This window comes from Lacerta agilis, chromosome 2 (genome assembly GCF_009819535.1).
Source record: "Lacerta agilis isolate rLacAgi1 chromosome 2, rLacAgi1.pri, whole genome shotgun sequence".
NCBI lineage: Eukaryota > Metazoa > Chordata > Lepidosauria > Squamata > Lacertidae > Lacerta > Lacerta agilis.
The window spans coordinates 37,243,506-37,262,508 of record NC_046313.1 but is presented as its reverse complement, the minus strand read 5'-3'; the positions used below and the strand labels follow the sequence as shown (position 1 = coordinate 37,262,508).

Sequence of the window (19,003 nt, the reverse complement as noted above, 5' to 3'; positions counted from 1 at the left end):
AAAATATTTTCCCTGGCTGACTTCACAATAAATGTGCATCATGCACAGCCTCCATGCACGGCATCTCACATTTCCAAGGGTTAACTCTGAGTTCAGGTCAGAGTGACATTCTTTTAATGAGTAACTAGCTCTTGCTAATAATTAAAAATCACATGGAAAAGAATAAAAACAGGGTTGGAATGTTAGAGATATTCCAGAGACAGGTTTGGCTGGGTCTCCAGCTGATTACACTGCTTCCTTCCTGGTTTTCTTAAGCATTTTCTTGGATTTCTGGCCTAAAGAAGAGCTCTGTGAAAGATGGAGCTGGCTGGGGCAGGAGCTCTGCTCCTTCTCTACCTGTTCTTCACTATACTCTTCTCCTCCTTCAAAATGTACAAGAAGAAAAGCCAGCTACCCCCAGGACCCACTCCCTGGCTCTTTCTGGGAAATCTCCTGCAGAAAGATGTCCTGCCTGTCTACAAGTTCTATAAAAAGGTGAGTTCCCCTGTCCATAAATGCCATGTAATGAATAGGATTTTGCCTAGAATAGTAGGACAGAGAGAGAGGAGGAGGACACACCATTAATTTCTCCTTTGTCTGGTCTGTGTCTGCTGCTTTGAGAAGCCTTACGTTAACAGAATGGAGCTTATGGTAGGAAAGTTCCCATCCTCTTTGTCTTTTGCCATGCTAGAAAGCTGTAGAGAGTATGGGGACCCATATGAACCAACCTGGACCCTGTGATTGTCATCTGAGGCTCTTCTTGTGTGCCTTCTCTGTGAGAATTCCATAGGGTGGCAACATGAGAAGGGGCCTTTTCTGTGATGGCTCACCATTTGTGCAATGCTCTATCCAAAGAAGCTCACCTGGTGCTTTCATTACATATCCTGAGGTACCAGGCAAAAACATTCATTGTCACCCAGGCCTTTGGCTAATTAAGCTATTTATACCTTTTAAAATGGGGGTATTGTTTTTGCTTGTTATTATGCTATGTATTTCTGTGTTTTTAAATTAATATTAATAATAATATGATGATGATATAATCCTCAGAACAAGAGCAGTATAGAAATTTAAAAAGGAAAAAGTAATGAATGAATGAACAGCAGCCATGAATTTTGATGGAGGGTAAAGCTACAGTTGATGGCCATATTATAGCTTGGGGAAATCTGTCTTGGTGGAACTGAGTGCCTACTGCCAACTTTAACTGGTGTCCCAGCTGTGTCTCTATCTTATCAGCGGTTAAAACTGTATATCATTACATCTAGCTGTGTCTAAGAAGTACAGTCGTACCTTGGATGTCAAATGGAATAGGTTCCGGAAGTCCATTCAACTTCCAAAATGTTCGGAAATCAAAGCGCGATTTCTGATTGGCTGCAGGAAGCTCCTGAAACCATTCAGAAGCTGCAGAAGCCCCGTCGGACATTCAGCTTTCAAAAATAGTTTGCAAACCAAAACAGTCTCTTCCGGGTTTGCGGTGTTTGGGAGCCAAAACGTTTGAGAATTAAGCTATTCAAAAACCAAGGTATGACTGTATTTCCTTGTGTTTCTCTTGGATTTCCCACTATAGAGCATCACTGGGTGACTGGCCAGGAAAGAGATCTTGTGTGATGGGAGAGGGAGCAAAACCTCTCTCTCCACTTCCTTCACACAATGACACTGTTACACACTTCTGTCTTGTCGCCGCTTACTCACCTTTTTCCTAAAAAAAAAAAAGGAAGACCCAAATTTTGTGCCCTTTCCACACAGAGGAGCTGCTTTAGTTGCTTGATCATTTTAGTTTTCCGTTTGGCCCCCCCCACCAGCTCTACAATATCCCCTTTTGACATTAGTCAACCAGAACTGTGCACAGCATTCCAGATTGAATCACAACATAGATTTGTATAGAAATTTTTTGCAAGCTTTTGTGAATCTTCCCCACTGCCCTAAGATTGCCATGATACCAGCTGAGAGGTGGGTCAATATATTTTGTGAGAAAAAAGCCTGGTGGGCCAGGTTTGGCTCAGGGAACAGTTTCTCCACCCCTGCCCTAAGGTATCTGTCCAAAGGAAGCATTGCCCAATGAACCTTGCTTGTCTTTGATTCTACTTTCAGCTTGTTGATAAATATGGCCCCATCTTTACTGTCTGGATAGGGCCAAAGCCCGTCGTTCTGATTTGTGGATATGAAACATTGATAGATGCTTTTGTGAATCATGCTGAAGAATTTGGTGGGCGTCCTGCAATGCCCTTCTTAGAAAGAGTGAACAAATATCGAGGTAAGGGGTGTATTGCATTTCCTTTTAGATTACCTCTGTTAACCTGGGCCCTGCCACACGTCCCTGTCTATTACGTTCAGCAGTTATGCCATAGTTCAGGTACACAGTAGAGCAGGCATGCTGGATCAAAATGGATGACATTATGCCATGTTTGTGTCTTCTGTATCAGCTGTTTGGATCTTTGTGAACATGTTTGTAGCTTTAGGTTAGATGAATGGAGACCTTGGCATTGTGAAAAGAGTAACAGAACAACAGCCAGGAAGCAAAAAAACAAAACAACAACAACAACAACAAAAAACAAACTGATAGCACAATATGTTTTGGCAAACCAGTGCTTGAGTGTGTGAAAAAGTGACCCGTGTGAAGAACTGCTGACATAGCATTGGTGTAAGTTGCTCCTCCCCCCCCCCTTTCCAGATAGATTATGGTAAATCATAGTCTACATCTTATGTGTGTCTGTTTACATAGGGAATGAAAATCAGAGGAAAATTTTGTGGGGAAGTCCAGCTCCATGCTCATGCTGCTGATTGATATGCAGTCTGCTCTTTTTTTTGGCAGCTGCTGTTTCTGTTTTCAGGACAGTGGTGGTCTGATAGCTCAGTTGGTAGGGAATGAGACTCAACCTCAGGGTCGTGGGTTTGAGCCCCACATTGGGCAAAAGGTTCTTGCATTGCAAGGGATTGGACTAGAAGACCCTTGTGGTCCCTTCCATCTCTCCAATTCTATGGTTCTTTTAATGTTTTATCTCCCTTTCTTCTTCTTTTAGCTAGCTGCCTTGTTTCATCCATTCATCATTTTATTTGTATGTCCCTTTTCCACAAATCTGGGACGCAGGTGGCACTGTGGGTTAAACCACAGAGCCTAGGTCTTGTTGATCAGAAGGTTGGCACTTCGAATCCCCGTGACAGGGTGAGCTCCCGTTGCTCGGTCCCTGCTCCTGCCAACCTAGCAGTACAAAAGCACGTCAAAATGCAAGTAGATAAATAGGTACCACTCCGGCGGGAAGGTAAATGGCATTTCTGCTCTGGTTCGCCAGAAACAGCTTTGTCATGCTGGCCACATGACCCGGAAGCTGTACGCCGGCTCTCTCGGCCAGTAAAGCAAGTTGAGCACCGCAACCCTAGAGTCGTTCACTACTGGACCTTGACATTTTCCACAAATAAATCATGCTCAAAATGGCTTACAACAACAACAACAACAACAAAGAATACATTTCAAACACTACAAAAAAAAATTCATAATAGCATAGCAAAATAACATAGTAACAGTTTCATAATAACATCGCAAAAAGTTGGCAAATATACCACATTTCAATAATATAGATAAAGATATATATTAATCAATATAATAAGATTACTTAAAGAGTATGCAGCACTCAATAGCAAAAAAAGCAAGGGGCCATCACAGTTTTACCTGAGTTCTAGAAACATCCCTCCTATGGTGTTTCATATGCTTTGCTCAGGTGGAAGATTATGAGGCCCAGTGTACTGCTCTAAGATTGGTCACTCTGAATTGTTAGTGATCCAATATCTTAGGGAACTTCAGTGTGTTTCACAACTAGATGGGTTAGGAGTTAGGAGTTACAATATTAGACTGATTGCTTTGTCAGTGCAGCTTTTCATCTTCTATGCACATTATAGCTATTTGCTTAATTTCTTTCATATGTATCTTGCTTTATTTTGAAATATTATATCTTATTAGTTAATATATAAGTTCCAGAAACTTTCATGATTCCAATTCATATCATTTAATAATACCATTAATGTTCATATAGTAATAAACTGAGTGATTTATTTAATTTGCAATCAGAAGTCTTTGATTTTTATTGCGTAAGGCTTACTCCTGCTGCACTGAGATGCTACTGACCAGATTTGAACTTTGACTGTAATTCAATGAATACTGGTGCAATGGCCAGGTTTTGGCTTGATTTGCACTAACAATGCATAACACCTGATCAAGCTCCATTTTGATTTGAGATGCAATTCCCAGTTTCAAGGCACTCAACACTAGGAATTAATAACATGTCAAAAGATGCCTCAGGCAAAGAAAAAAAAGTTTGAAAAGGAACTTTATGTAAACCAGCTGCTTTTCCTATTCAGGGAATGAATGAATGAATGAATGAATGAATGAATGATTTATTATTTGTATCCTGCCCATCCGGCCGGGTCTCCCTAGCCACTCTGGGCGGCTTCCAACAAAGATTAAAATACATTAAAATGTCACACATTAAAAACTTCCCTAAATAGGCCTGCCTTCAGATGTTTTCTAAATGTCTGGTAGTTGTTTATCTCTTTCACATCTGATGGGAGGGCGTCCCACAGGGCGGGTGTCACTACTGAGAAAGCCCTCTGCGTAGTTCCCCTTAGCTTTGCTTCTCGCAGTGAGGGAACCGCCAGAAGGCCCTTGGTGCTGGATCTCAGTGTCCGGGCTGAACGATGGGGGTGGAGACGCTCCTTCAGGTATACTGGGCCGAGGCTGTTTAGGGCTTTAAAGGTCATCACCAACACTATGAATTGTGCTTGGAAATGTACTGGGAGCCAATGCAGATCTCTCAGGACCGGTGTTATGTGGTCCCGGCGGCCACTCCCAGTCACCAGTGTAGCTGCCTCATTTTGGATTGATTGCAGTTTCCGGGTCACCTTCAAAGTTAGCCCCACATAGAGTGCATTGCAGTAGTCCAAGCAGGAGATAACCAGAGTATGCACCACTCTGGCGAGACAGTCTGCGGGCAGGTAGGGTCTCAGCCTGCGTACCAGATGGAGCTGGTAGATAGCCACCCTGGACACAGAATTAACCAGCGCCTCCATGGACAGCTGTGAGTCCAAAATGACTCCCAGGCTGCACACCTGGTCCTTCAGAGGCACAGTTATCCCATTCAGGACCAGGGAGTCCCCCACACCCACCTGCCCCCTGTCCCCCCAAAACAGTACTTCTGTCTTGTCAGGATTCAACCTCAATCTGTTAGCCGCCATCCATCCTCCAGCTGCCTCCAAGCACTCACACAGGACAGTCACCACCAGAAGGCCCTTGGCGCTGGATCTCAGTGTCCAGGCAGAATGATGCGGGTGGAGACGCTCCTTCAGGTATACTAGGCCGATGGCATTTAGGGCTTTAAAGGTCAGCACCAACACTTTGAATTGTGCTCAGAAACATATTGGTAGTTTCTGGGTCACCTTCAAATGTAGCCCCACGTAGAGCAGAAGTTTCCCTTCCCCAATCCTGGGTAGAGCTAGATATAAATACTGGCAGATGGTTTAGTCCCTGCTCCTCTGCCCATTACAGGGATTTAATGGCAGGTGTGGCATGATGTGAACACACAGATATCTCTCCCCTTCAGCACCAGGGCTAGCGCACTGCTGTATAATTAGTCAGTATGAAGTCTTGGTGACCTAATATGCATGGGAACTTTGAGTTAGGAGTTATGTTATTTACTTTGATTGATTACATTGTCAGTGCTATTTATTAGTATACAGGCACATTATATCCAGATTGGGGCAATTAAATGGCCTACAAGCTCAGCAAACCCACTTTAAAACAATTGGACTTTTAGTACTGAATGTTGGAGGGTATGCAGTAAACACAGTTTATGACAGAAAATGCACTATGAAGTGTGAGATAAGCATTTATCAGTGGGAAGTCTGTGCTGTGCAAGCAAAGAGCAATGAATGTGCACCAGCTGTATAATCTCAGTGCAAGCAAACTGCAAACAAATCAGGCTGAATGCTGAATAAACAAGTTGTTTGGAACCACCCTTGTTTGCAATTACAAATAGGAATATAGCTTGAAGGAGGAAGGCACCATCTCTCATATTGAAACTTCCTTCTGGTTTCTGTACATTGAAATAACAAGAAAAAATCCATACCGTGAAAGATCCCTGTAACGAGATGAGCGTATATTTATATAGTTATACTTAAACAAACCATGTATTCGAGAGCGGAATTGCTCAAAAAACACTATAAACTAATCCAAAGGAAAATAATAACTTAACAAACTTTACAAATAACTCCGAATACCAAAAATAACTTCCAAACAACCTTAACGAGTTGCCGGCTAAAAATCTCGTTTCACTGTTATGATCTATCAGTTTCCTCAGAAGGGGAAAAAAGAAATTATATTTTATGTAACTCAAGATAGCTTAGTTGCTGTTAAATATAGGGGGAGGACAAGAAACTTCAAACAAAAAGAACACTCCCAGATAGTGAGTGGTAATATTCCAACTCGGGACTCTAATTATGCTTCATTCCAAATGTAGAAACCTAAATTTAAGTTCAAAAACAAGCTCCATAGCTTGTAAAACATATCGACAAGGGGCTATGCAAGCTCCCATGATCTTATTGTTACAAAGCTGTTGCAAAGACTGTTGGAAAGCGTTCTTAGTCACTGACTTATATATCAACTGGTACTTAATTCTTAAAGGCATAGTGCTCGCATATTGTAGGGTGTGTCCAAACTTACCTACACATATTGTAATAATACAGTATTACATCTAATGTAATACAAGAATGCTAAAACCGGGGCTTCTATGATTTTGTTGTTGATGCAGTTTTTGTGCTCCAATAGTCTTGTCCTGACCATTCTAATAGTGCTGCCTATATACCAAAGGTATATAGGCAGCACTATTACCACATCAATAACAAAATCATAGAAGCCCCCCTTACATCCCACTTCATAGAAGCTAATCACAAAGCTACAGATTTCAGATGGTTCGTGATTTATAAACATAGCATTACCGAATCTAATATGAGCATTTTACAAAAGAAATTACTACAGAAAGAAACGTACTGGATACATAGATTTGCAGCCCTGATGCCAACAGTCCTCAGTACGAACATGGATTATAGCCCTTTTTTGTGTAACTGCTTACGGTTCAAACTCTTTTTAGTCCCACGTACATTGGCATTCTTGTAAAGTTATTCAACTAAAGACTCGATCAGGTCTATTCTTAAAAGTTGAGATAATTTTTCCTACACTTATATAACTTCTTAGATGTAATACTGTATTATTACAATATGTGTAGGTAAGTTTGGTAAGTTTAGTTTATAACTTTTTGAAGTGTTTTTTGAGCAATTCCGCCTTCAAATACATTGTTTGTTTAAGTATTACTATATAAATACCGTATATGCTCATCTTGTTACAGGGATATTTCACGGTGTGGATTTTTTCTTGTTATTTGGATATTCCCACGATTGTCTTTTTTTGCCTGGTTTCTGTACATTGAGCTCTCCACCTGTTTCCTTTCAGGACCGGTCACCAGAAATGAGGCAAAATGGAGAGAGCATCGCAGGTTCACATTCTCCACCCTGCGGGAATTTGGGATGGGAAAGAGAACAATGTCTGAGAGGATACAAGAGGAAGCCCTTTGCCTGGTAGAAGAATTGGTAGCCACACAAGGTACTCTTGAACCATACGTCTTCCATAGAAAATTCTGCCATCCTTCAATGCAGGAAGTGGGATTTTATTTAGTGATTGTTATTGGTGATTGTAATTTGTCTCTTCTTACTTCAGACCTCTCCGATTTTAATTCTCTCTTTAAATATTCGGCAAGCTTTATATTCTTTTTTTTTGGTGGGGGGGGGTTCTATAATTTGTTTTTAAAGCTAAGCTAGGGAATTTTTCCTCACCTGCTTACTTGGCTGTTGAGACAGATAAGAAGGTAGTTCTTTCTCTCTCCTCCCATTATCCCCCTGCCCTTGTGGCATCGCATCTGTCATCCTGATGCAGGGCGTAAGTATCTGAATTGGGAGTTATACAAAATGCAAACCACTCACTTGCAAAATGCAACCATTGTGTGTTGATCCAGATTTCTAGCTAGACCATTACTCAAAATGGTTTGCAGCCAATCTTTCTCACCCCTGCCATTCCCCCCCTTTATAAAAAAAATGAAACAAAAGATCTTGCTATTGCAAAGGGAGGGAATCATGAGTGAGATGGGGAAACCCAATGCATTAACAGACCAGAAGATTGCCATTTCCACAATGCCATATCAAATATTTATCTATTTACCTATCTATCTCTTTTTAAAAATAAACTTTTAGAATAAATCACAATACATTTAATACTTAAACATTGGATTTCACATATACATAGGTTGGTGGTTTGAGGCCAACCAGGGATGGCTGTGAGTGGCATTCCTGCATTGCGGGGGGTTGGACTAGATGACCCTCGGCTTCCCATTTCTTTGATTCTATGATCCTCACACTTAAACTGTAATTCTGTATTACTAAATATAATAAATATCAGAAGGCGTCATGTAAAAGGAATTTAAAGGTAAAGGGACCCCTGACTGTTAGGTCCAGTCGCGGATGACTCTGGGGTTGTGGCACTCATTTCGCTTTACTGGCCGAGGAAGCCTGCGTACAGCTTCTGGGTCATGTGGCCAGCATGACTAAGCTGCTTCTGGCGAACCAGAGCAGCGCACAGAAACACCGTTTACCTTCCCGCCAGAGTGGTACCTATTTATCTACTTGCACTTTGATGTGCTTTCCAACTGCTAGGTTGGCAGGAGCAGGGACGGAGCAACCGCCAACCTTCTGATCGGCAAGCCCTAGGCTCTGTGGTTTAACCCACAGCGCCACCAGCATCCCTTAAATTCCAGGGAGATACCAAAAGGAGGGCACAAGGAGAAGGGGACGACAGAGGATGAGATGGTTGGACAGTGTTCTTGAAGCTACTAACATGAGTTTGGCCAAACTGCGAGAGGCAGTGAAGGATAGGCGTGCCTGGCGTACTCTGGTCCATGGGGTCACGAAGAGTCGGACACGACTGAACGACTGAACAACAACAACAACCAAAAGGAAAATATATCAGTTTTGCCATAAAGGGGGGGCAGAGTGGCTGGGACAACCCAGTCAGATGGGAGGGGTACTACTACTACTACTACCACCACCAACTTGCCAGGCCCCACTCACTGTGTCTTGTTGTTCTTGCAGGGCAGGCCTTTGACCCAAGAAGAAGCTTCACATGTGCTGTTTCAAATGTCGTCTGTTCAATTGTCTTTGGGAATCGGTTTGACTACAAAGATCAGGTCCTGCTGGAGAACCTGCGTATTATGCAGGACTTAATGGGCTACCATCGTTCTTTATCCATGCAGGTATATCATGTTAGGAGTCATTCTGCAAAGAAACAGAAAAAGATGTTTGTAACTTTAAGAACTGTTTCTGTGAGTTCTGGGTGTGAGTTCTGGGCTGACAGCTGGTGATGAGTACCAAAGGAGAAGTTGCAGTTTGAATTTGCCTGCAAAAGAGCACACGCACATACTTTGTGTTTGTAAGTTTTAAGGTTGTAAATAAAACTCTTGCTTGAGTATTTTACACCTGTCTCATGGTTCTGTCATCTGCTGCCAGGAAGATACAGCTCCAATATATCGTTCCTTCTGCATGCTGAACCTGGGTGTGTGTGTGTGTGTGTCTTTCTTCTGCCTCTGTGTTTCTGCTGATAACTGTTTCTGCACTCAAACAGGCATGCTTCCTCAAATTTACTTATGTCATCAGTAGGGGCATAGCTACGTAAATTGGTACCCAGGGGCAATTTTTTTTTGTCAACCCCCCCCCCCCAAGGCATGGGAAGATCAGGTGTTACCTAATGCGGAAAATTTCTTGTCAACCCCCCCCCCCCTTGACACCCCCCCAATGGTTTTGCGTTATTTCATATTTTCTTGCATAGGAATAATAACAAGTAATAATAAAAAACCCTTTTATTTATATCCCACCCTCTCCGGCCAAAGTCGGGCTCAGGGTGGCTAACACCAGATACATAACATTGGTATAAAATCAAATAATAATTAAATTACCTCCTAAAAACCTCTCAAAGTCTAATTAGATGGCTGTCCACAGGGATAGGGTTGGGAACAGTTAGTGTTCTCTGAGCTGAAATTTTAGCCTTCATGACATAGGAAAACAGCCAAGTGAACAGCTATTTTGGTGGAGGAGGGTCAAGATATTAAACAATATGCATGAAATTTCATATAGAGCTATATAATCCCTAGTATAGTAAGATAAGACCTTCGGAGCAGGCATTAAAAAATAAATTAAAAAAATTCCTTGATAATTAGTCACCCCCTCCATTATGGAACCCGGGGCGTCCCGCCCCCCTCGCCCCCCCTTGCTATGCCCCTGGTCATCAGTAGGGATGTAAAATGTGGTTCAATTCATCTCAGTGTGATCTGTTACAGGTCTTTCTCCCACATAACAAACCGCAATCTAATTCAGTTCTTCACCCCAGTGGCATGTCTTTATGTAAATAATGCCAAAAAACCATCACATTTTTGTTACAAGTTGTAAGTTTACATAAAATGCCGTGTTTGAATGCTGTAACCTTAAGTAAAAAAGTTGCACTCTGATAAAAGCGTCAGAGAAGGCTCCTATTTTTCCATTGTAGTGAGATAAGTGACCTGATGACTCATTTCTGGATACAAGAGTGGCAGAGCTCTCACAGCAGGAAGCTGAAACTTGAAAAGTCTGTGTGTGCTTGTTGAACATGACTACTATTACTACTACTACTACTACTACTACTAGCAGCAGCAGCAGCAGCAGCACCAGCAGCAGAGAGGTTCAGGCATACCTCGGGTTATGACCGCTTCAGGTTGTGTGATTTTGGGTTGCGCACCACGCCAAACCCGGAAGTACTGGAACGGGTTACTTCTGGGTTTGGGCGCAAGCGCAGAAGCATTAAATTGTGCTTTGCGCATGCGCAGAAGCGCACGTTCGCAAGCCGAGTGTCCACTGTTCTTCAATGATGAAGAAGCTCAGCATCTTCCTACTACTACTACTACTACTACTAGCAGCAGCAGCAGCAGCAGCAGCAGCAGCAGCAGCAGCAGCAGCAGAGAAGTTCAGGCATACCTTGGTTTATGACCACTTCAGGTTGTGTGATCTTGGGTTGCGCACTGCGCCGAACCCGAAAGTACTGGAACAGGTTACTTCCGGGTTTTGGCACATGCGCAGAAACGTTAAATCGTGCGTTGCGCATGTGCAGAAGCGCCAAATCGCGACCTGCACGTGCACAGACACGGCACTGTGGGTTGCGAATGCTCCGGGTTGCCAACGTGCCTCCTGCACGGATCACGTTCGCAACCCGAGTGTCCACTGTTCTTCAATGATGAAGAAGCTCAGCATCTTCCTCTGGGACCCAGGAGTGGAAGATTTAGTGAACTCCATAAAGGACCAACCCCATTGCTTCTTTACAATGTGTTACCTTGTTATTTTGCAACATTTATTTTATTGTAACGAGTTGTTAAGACTGTGCTGCAGTAAAGCTTTGAAGTGCAATCATTTCTAAATAAGATCAGAAGTTAGGTAAATATGGGTTAGTCCTAGATCTAGGCTTTTCTTCTAGATCTTCTTTAAAAATATTCAGATGGCTGACCCAGAGGGGATTTTTGCACTTTACGCATCATTTAGCCATGCTAAAGCCAGACCCTTCTAAGCTGGAGAGGAGTCTTTGCTAATCTGGTGAAAATCAACCTTGCAGGGATATACACAGAGCTCATCGTAAAGGGAAGAGGCCCCACAACAGAGGGGCTTCCTTCCCTAACTGTCCAAGATATACTTCACAGGGATATTCTGCTGGGTTTCCTAATGGGAGACATACCCACCTGCTATCCTAAATTCACTTCTCTGGGAGTAATTCAATAATACTTACTTCTGAGTAGACACAGCACTCGCTGCTCCAAACGATGTTTGGCATCTCATTTGTGTCTCTCTTCTGCTTACATTGCATCCTGTTACAAGGTAGTATGCCACAGTGGGACTTGCTTTTGAATAAATGTGGAAAAGATTGTGGGAGCAGTCATAGCTCCTTACCTGAGGCAAATACAGTTTATCTCATTTCTCATCTGTCTCATTAATGATTGCAGTTTCTCATTTCCCCATTGTTTCTGTTCCAGATTTATAATGTACTCCCAGGAATAATGGCTTACTTACCTGGACAGCACAGGAAGGTATTAGCAGATTGTGAAAAAATGCAGGCCTTTATTCGTGAGAGGGTGGAGTCCCACAGGAGGACACTGGATCCTCAGAATCTCCGTGACTATATTGATTGCTTCCTTATCAGGTCAGAGAAGGTAGGGAGATCCACAATTTCCCTTCCCTACATTTCTGAGATGCCCCTCATTTGTAGTAAATTTGAAACTCTCCCTCATTGCTGTTGCACTTCCTCATTGTGAACCATTGTCCCTCTCTTGGCTTGGGTGGCTGCTAAAGTCCATCTCCAAACTAATCTCAGATGGAAACATCTTTCCTCCAGTTTATTTAGACATCAACCCAGGCAGCAGAAACACAGCTGACCAAAATGAAAGCATTCATGAGATTGTGGCCTGAAATTCTCTCTCCCCCCCCCCCCGGTTCTCAATGATGCCTTTATATTCAACAATATCTTTATATTGCAATAAGCAATGTACATCTTGTGTATGAAGTTAACACAGTTCATTCCATTTATAGCCTTGAGAAGACAAGGCCATGACAGACCGGATCACCAAGGTTATTGTGTGGAATAGGATGAGATGTTTCAATTTTTCCACCCTCCTTTCCCTTCTGCCTTGTTTACAGAAACAAACCAATCCTGAGGATATCTACAGCACCGAAGAGCTTGTCCAGTGCGTGTTTGGACTCTTTATTGCTGGGACATTAAACTCAAGCGATGCCTTGGTCTTCAGCCTCATGATGATGGCTAAATTTCCACACATTCAAGGTACTTAAATGACCAAAAGATCTGGTTTACTCTGCTATCCAAGACAAAATCTTTCAAAGGTCACTTGCAGTAAGAGCAACGAAACAGCAAAATATGTACTATTTCACTAATATAGTAATAGTGATATAGTAAAAAAAAAGGAAGGAGAATATCAAGGAACAATTGGAAGTTGCATCATAAAAAACAGCAAAGCTGTTCAAAGGCAGTAAGACTTACTCATAAAGATCATTGCAGAACAAAAAGGTATTTCTGCAGCTCTAAAGATGTCAGACGAGGAGGTTTGAATGGGGGTTAACTTTAGCCTTATTTTCTAAGAGAAAGATGATTTGACATTCATTTTATTATAGTTTCATGCTGCTTTCCATTCAGATGAATCCCAAAGTGACTTACTTACAAACAATTAATAATAATGACATGATAGATCATAGTAGAAAATCACAAATACAGCATAAATCATATAAATAATTCACAAATATTGAGATGCTGTTCCCTGCATTTTGGAAGAGAAATTGCTTGGGAAAATATCACTGCGTCAGATGGGAAGCAGCTCCAGAGTTCTTGAAGTACATTTTCTGACTGCTTTCCATTGCAGCGAAAGTTCAACGGGAGATTGATGAGGTAGTAGGTGCCAACCGCATCCCTGGCATGGACGATTGGGTGAGGTTGCCCTACACCAATGCTGTTATCCATGAGACTCAACGATTTGAAAAGGGCTCCCTTGAGGGCTTCCCACGTGCAACGACGTGTCGTACAGAGTTCCGGGGCTACATCATCCCTCAGGTGTGATTCACACATGAAATGATCAGGTTACTGTGGAGAGGAAAGGGGAGGGATTTAGCATCACATGAAGGGCCTTGATCTGCCGTAGTTCCGGGCAGTGTGCAGACAAATCGTTCCACCCACCTACCCCGTTTCTGATTTTTCAGAATGCTGTGCAATGATGTGAGTCACACTGCTTCAGCAATCACTGTCTTTCTGAAAAGACTTTGGCCAGGGAGGGCGCGATATAAATAAAAGTTTTTTTTTACTATTATTATTATTATTATTATTATTATTATTATTATTATTATTATGCCCTTTCTTATATGACTGTGAAACAGAAACAAATAATGCAATCTCTATCTTCTCCCTGAAGTCCACCACTGTGGTTCCAATGCTCACAACTGTGCACTATGACCCACTCCAGTGGGAGACTCCAGAAAAGTTTAACCCAGGACATTTCTTGGATGAGAAGGGACAGTTCCGGAAAAGATATGCCTTCATGCCTTTTTCTGCAGGTGACTTGATGGGCGCAGATTCTCATGTTGTGGGGTTGGGGATGGTGGCTGGTGTGTGGGTGGGAGTGGGACGCTGGGAGAAATCTGGTGGTTTGATCTAGGAGATGAATAAATATTGGAATTGGAGTGATGGAATGAGGGGCAAGGATATTTCTCCTGTTCACCTAATATTTGCTTTGGACCTAATATGCATATGTGAAGCAATCAAACAAGGGTTTCTAGACACAAACGCATTCAGATTTGCATATCACTGATTTGGACTGAATAGGTCACATGTTGTCTAAGTTCTTGGCTTTATGAAGAGGTCCCACACATTTGCTGTCTTACACTGAGTTCCTTTGAGCTTCCGATGTCCTAATGACTCATTACCCCCAGGCTATTATCTCACAAAGGATGTTGGTCTGGCTTAATTAGCTTTTAAAACATGCCTATTCTATTACAGGATGCAGGTGATGCTGTGGGTTAAACCACAGAGCCTAGGGCTTGCTGACCAGAAGGTCAGTGGTTTGAATCCCTGCAACAGGGTGAGCTCCCCTTGCTCAGTCCCAGCTCCTGCCCACCTAGCAGTTCGAAAGCACGTCAAAGTGCAAGTAGATAAATAGGTACTGCTCCGGTGGGAAGGTAAACAGCATTTCTGTGCACTGCTCTGGTTCACCAGAAGTGGCTTAGTCATGCTGGCCACATTACCCGGAAGCTGTACGCCGGCTCCGTTGGCTAGTAACACGAGATGAGCGCCGCAACCCCAGATTCGGACATGACTGGACCTAATGGTCAGGAGTCCCTTTACCTTTACCTGTTCCAGATTAGCATCAAGCAGGTCTTCCAAATCCTACTGTACTTTGATGCTACATAACATGTCTACAATGAAACTCCACCCATGAGTCACAGCAGCAGGACAACTACTGGAGACCAACAGTTCAAAAACCCACTTGCTGAACCACCTTGACCTTTCATGTACATAACAGTGTGCAAACAGAGAGCTGTACACACGGACTGAGAATTGTCCCTATTGCTGCCCTTGTTATGCTTGCTTTGGTGTTTTGTTTTGTTTTGTTTTTTAAAAATTCTTAAACTGTAATATTTGCTGTGTTTGATGTGGTCTATCTTGGTCTTTGATTATTGGTTGGCTCTGCCTTCTTTCTCTCTGCCAGGAAAACGGGCATGCCCAGGGGAAGCCCTGGCTCGGATGGAACTGTTCCTGTTCTTCTCTGTTCTGCTCCAGAACTTCACCTTCCAGCTGGTGGGAGAATTCAAAGAAAAGGATGTAGCATCTTTTCATATGCAGTACAAAATGAAGAGTGCACGCTTACAAATGCAAGCCATTAGACGTTCTAAGTGATCCAGTGAGGTAAACTAAGCAGAAGGGATCAAGTCAGTCCAAAACTATTTGTAGTACCATAAGTAGAATGGAAGCACTGAGAGATTTGAACCCAATAGTTCTGAGGAAAACCAAATATTCCAAGCTTAGGTGGAACAGACCATAGGAGCCAACTTCAAGGTCCCTTTGCTACCCTCAAGAAAAATATTTGAGGAGGCTGCCCCACAAGTTGATAGGCATTACCAGTCAAAAGGGGTGCATATGCTGTATCTTGTTCCCCCTTGATATTTTATTAAAGTTAGCACCCCTGGACAAGACAGAAATTGAACAGGCAAATCTAGATATTCTCGGACATCAGCTCCCATCATCCCAGCTAGTAGTTGCTAGCAGGTTGCATGGGTGATAATGTGTTGCTATCCTCACTTTTCAATGCCACACATTGCCAGTTATTCAATGCCAATTATTCACAGTAAACAGAACAGAAGTAAAACAAGGCTCCAAAAAGGAATGGAATGTCAAGTGATAATACCTTTAGAAGTGTGTGTGAAGCAGATACTGCAAAACAGTAAAGTACTTGAATTATGAATTAAGGCTATGACAGTAATTTTGAAATATTATAAGGATCCTAACTAAATGAAATATTATGTCAATATATTTTGTTTTTGTTTTGCAGAATATATCTTTAGGAAAATAATAAATCTAGAAATGTTTGAAAAACTAAAAAAAAACAACAGTAGTTATTATTATTATTGCATTTCTACAGGCAGCTAAAACATGCAATAATATCAGTTTCTTTGGGGGATTAAGAAATTTTAAAGATGGAAATTAAATTCTAATCCAATCCGTAAATTTGTGAAGAAATCCATTTTTCAGTGTACTAAAAATAAATTGCCTACTTTTTTAGCATCAAGAGAAAAGAAAATGCAGCTGTGTCATTCTTTTATTGTTTAAAGCAGCCTGGGGGGGGGCAGGGGGGAGTCAGACTGATTTTGGTATTCTAATGTTAATATTGCAGGCTGAATTACTATTACAGGCAAGAATTATTGTTAGTAGCTTGGCATCTACATTTATTACAGAATCAGCTTACAGACTTTGCATGTGCAGACATGTGCAGTCCGCCCAGGCTGCTGTGGACATGCGAGGTCTGCCCGGACTCCCAAGCTGCCGCCCAGCAGCCCTTCCGTGTGAGCGGCCGCCGCACAGAAGGGATGTCCAGCATTCTGCAGCAGCCCGCCATCTGCCCAGGCTGCTGTGGACATGCGCAGTCCTCCTGGGCTGCTCTCCATAGTGCATGCGTCATAACATCATGAGGCATACGCTACGGAGCGAGGCCCAGCCCCTATAGGTGCTGCTTGGCTTGCTTCACTTGAATGGCCTTGATCTCCCAAAGTCCCAGACAGTGTGGATACAATATATGGTGATTCTCCACTTCAACCCCACTCATGGTGATTTTTCAGAATGCTGTGCAATGACTTGTTTTTATGCAAGAGAACCAGTTTTAGCAATCACTTTCTGACAAAAGAGACAGTGATTTCTTTCTTCATGAAGGAAAGCTGTTTCCTATTATATTTATGAGTACTATAATATGCATCTTCTCCCTGAAGGAAACTGCTGTTTGTCCACTGCCCACAACTATGCACTTTGACTCTCACCAATGAGAGACACCAGAAAAGTTTAACCCAGTCATTTCTGGAGGAGAAGGGCCAGTTCCAAAAATAAACAATAAACGCCTTCATGCCTTTTTCTGCAGGTGGCCTGATGGGTCCAGATTCTCATGTTGTGGGACTGGGGTTGGTGACCTATGTGTGGGTGGGAGTGGGGCATTGGGAGAAATCTGGTGGTTCTAGGACAGGCATAGGTAAAGTTGGCCCTCCAGATGTTTTGAGACAACTCCCGTCATCCCTAGCTAACAGGACCAGTGGTCCGGGATGATGGGAGTTGTACTCCAAAAAAATCTGGAGGGCTGAGTTTGCCTATGCCTGTTCTAGGAGCAGGGGCGTTCCTAGCCCCTTGGCTGCCCGGGGCGGGAAGCCAAGAGGCACCCCTGGGGGGCGGAGCATCGCGGTGCGTGCGTGCGTCATGACGTCATGACGCACGCACGCACGGCGACGCCCCGCCCCCGCGGGATGCCGGGCGGGAGCTTTGGGAGCCTCGGTGGGCTGCAAAGAGCCCTGAAGCCACTGCTATAGTACAAAGGGGTGCCAGGCTGTGGCTTCGGGGCTCTTTGCAGCCCGCAGAGACTCCTGAAGCTGCGGCCCGGCATCCCCGGGGGCGGGGCATCGCTGCGTGTGCGTCATCCCCGGGGGCAGGGGCTTTGGGAGACTCGGCAAAGAGCCCCGAAGCCGCAGCCTTTGCTGCCCGCAGAGGCTCCCAAAGCCCCCGCCCAGGCCCCCTTGGGGGAGCGCAAGTGGGGCAGGGAGAGGGGCAGGTCAGCGAAGAGGGGGTGTCACCCCTCTTCGCTGGCCCGCCCCTCTCCTTGCCCCGGCTCCGCAAGCCAGCCAGCGGCGCGAAAAGCCGCTGGAGGGCGGGGGCTATTTTCGGCACTGCTGGGACAGAGCCGCAGGGGCAGCCAGCGAGGGGGGTGACACCCCGACTCGCTGGCGGCCCCTGCGGCTCCACCCCGGCAGTGCCGAAAATAGCCTAAAAAGATTCTTTAAAAAAAAAAGTTTTAAAAGCCCAATGGGCGGGGCTGACACCTGATGTGTCACCCCCAGCAGGGGCGCTGCCCGGGCCCCCCGCCCCACCCCCACCCCCCTGCGACACCCCTGTCTAGGAGATAAATAAGTGCCATTAAACTAGCTCTTCCAGTCCTTCACACTCACACTTCAGCTCAAAATTTGTTAACTGTTACACGTGTCTCAAGAAATCCACACATATGTGCACTGTACACATGAGCTTTAAGCATTCTTGCAAGAGGGATATCTTTTATGTGGAGCAACCATGTCCCAACCTGGACATGGATCTTCACTCTGAGAGGCTTCTAACACATTTGAAAACATAACGAAGCTCTACAAGTCTACTTCCTGATGCCTTCTAAAGACTGTAAAGTTACATCTCCTTGACCCAGGGGCTGTATAACTCCATACCCTCCAACATTTCTCTGATGAAAATAGGGATGTCCTAAGTTCTGTCCCTGGAAAACAGGGAAACTTGGAGGGTCTGTGAGGACTGCGTATCTTGATATATTTTCTTGTCATCATAAGCTTTTTAGAATTGTGCTTTTGTCTCTGGATCATGTTGTCATGCCACACAACTATTCCAATTCATTTTATGAGAGTAAAGGAATATGTCTGTTCTCTTGACTGATTACTCTTACACAATTGGGTTGCCACAGGGACTTGTGCTTAGCTACCAAGAATGTGAGAGATAATTATATAGAAGATGCCCAGGTGAGCATGTTTACTTGCTTGGGGGCAGGGCCCGGGTAGCAGCAGAAGAGTATGGAGAGAAGGAAGTCTCCCTCTCCCTTTCTTCCCCCTTCCCCTCTCTGCC

The 19,003-nt window shown here is 43.7% G+C and overlaps 1 protein-coding gene across 1 annotated transcript; it reads left to right on the top strand.

Moving 5' to 3' along the window:
• The first annotated feature begins 232 nt into the window (after window positions 1–232).
• LOC117041137 (cytochrome P450 2C20-like) lies at window positions 233–15,567 on the top strand. The gene is made up of 9 exons (XM_033139538.1): window positions 233–474; window positions 2,068–2,230; window positions 7,472–7,621; window positions 9,160–9,320; window positions 12,114–12,290; window positions 12,775–12,916; window positions 13,509–13,696; window positions 14,052–14,193; window positions 15,345–15,567. The coding sequence occupies exons 1-9, from the start codon at window positions 298–300 to the stop codon at window positions 15,530–15,532; spliced, it is 1,488 nt and encodes a 495-aa protein (XP_032995429.1). The 5' UTR covers window positions 233–297; the 3' UTR covers window positions 15,533–15,567.
• Window positions 15,568–19,003: the final 3,436 nt, after the last annotated feature.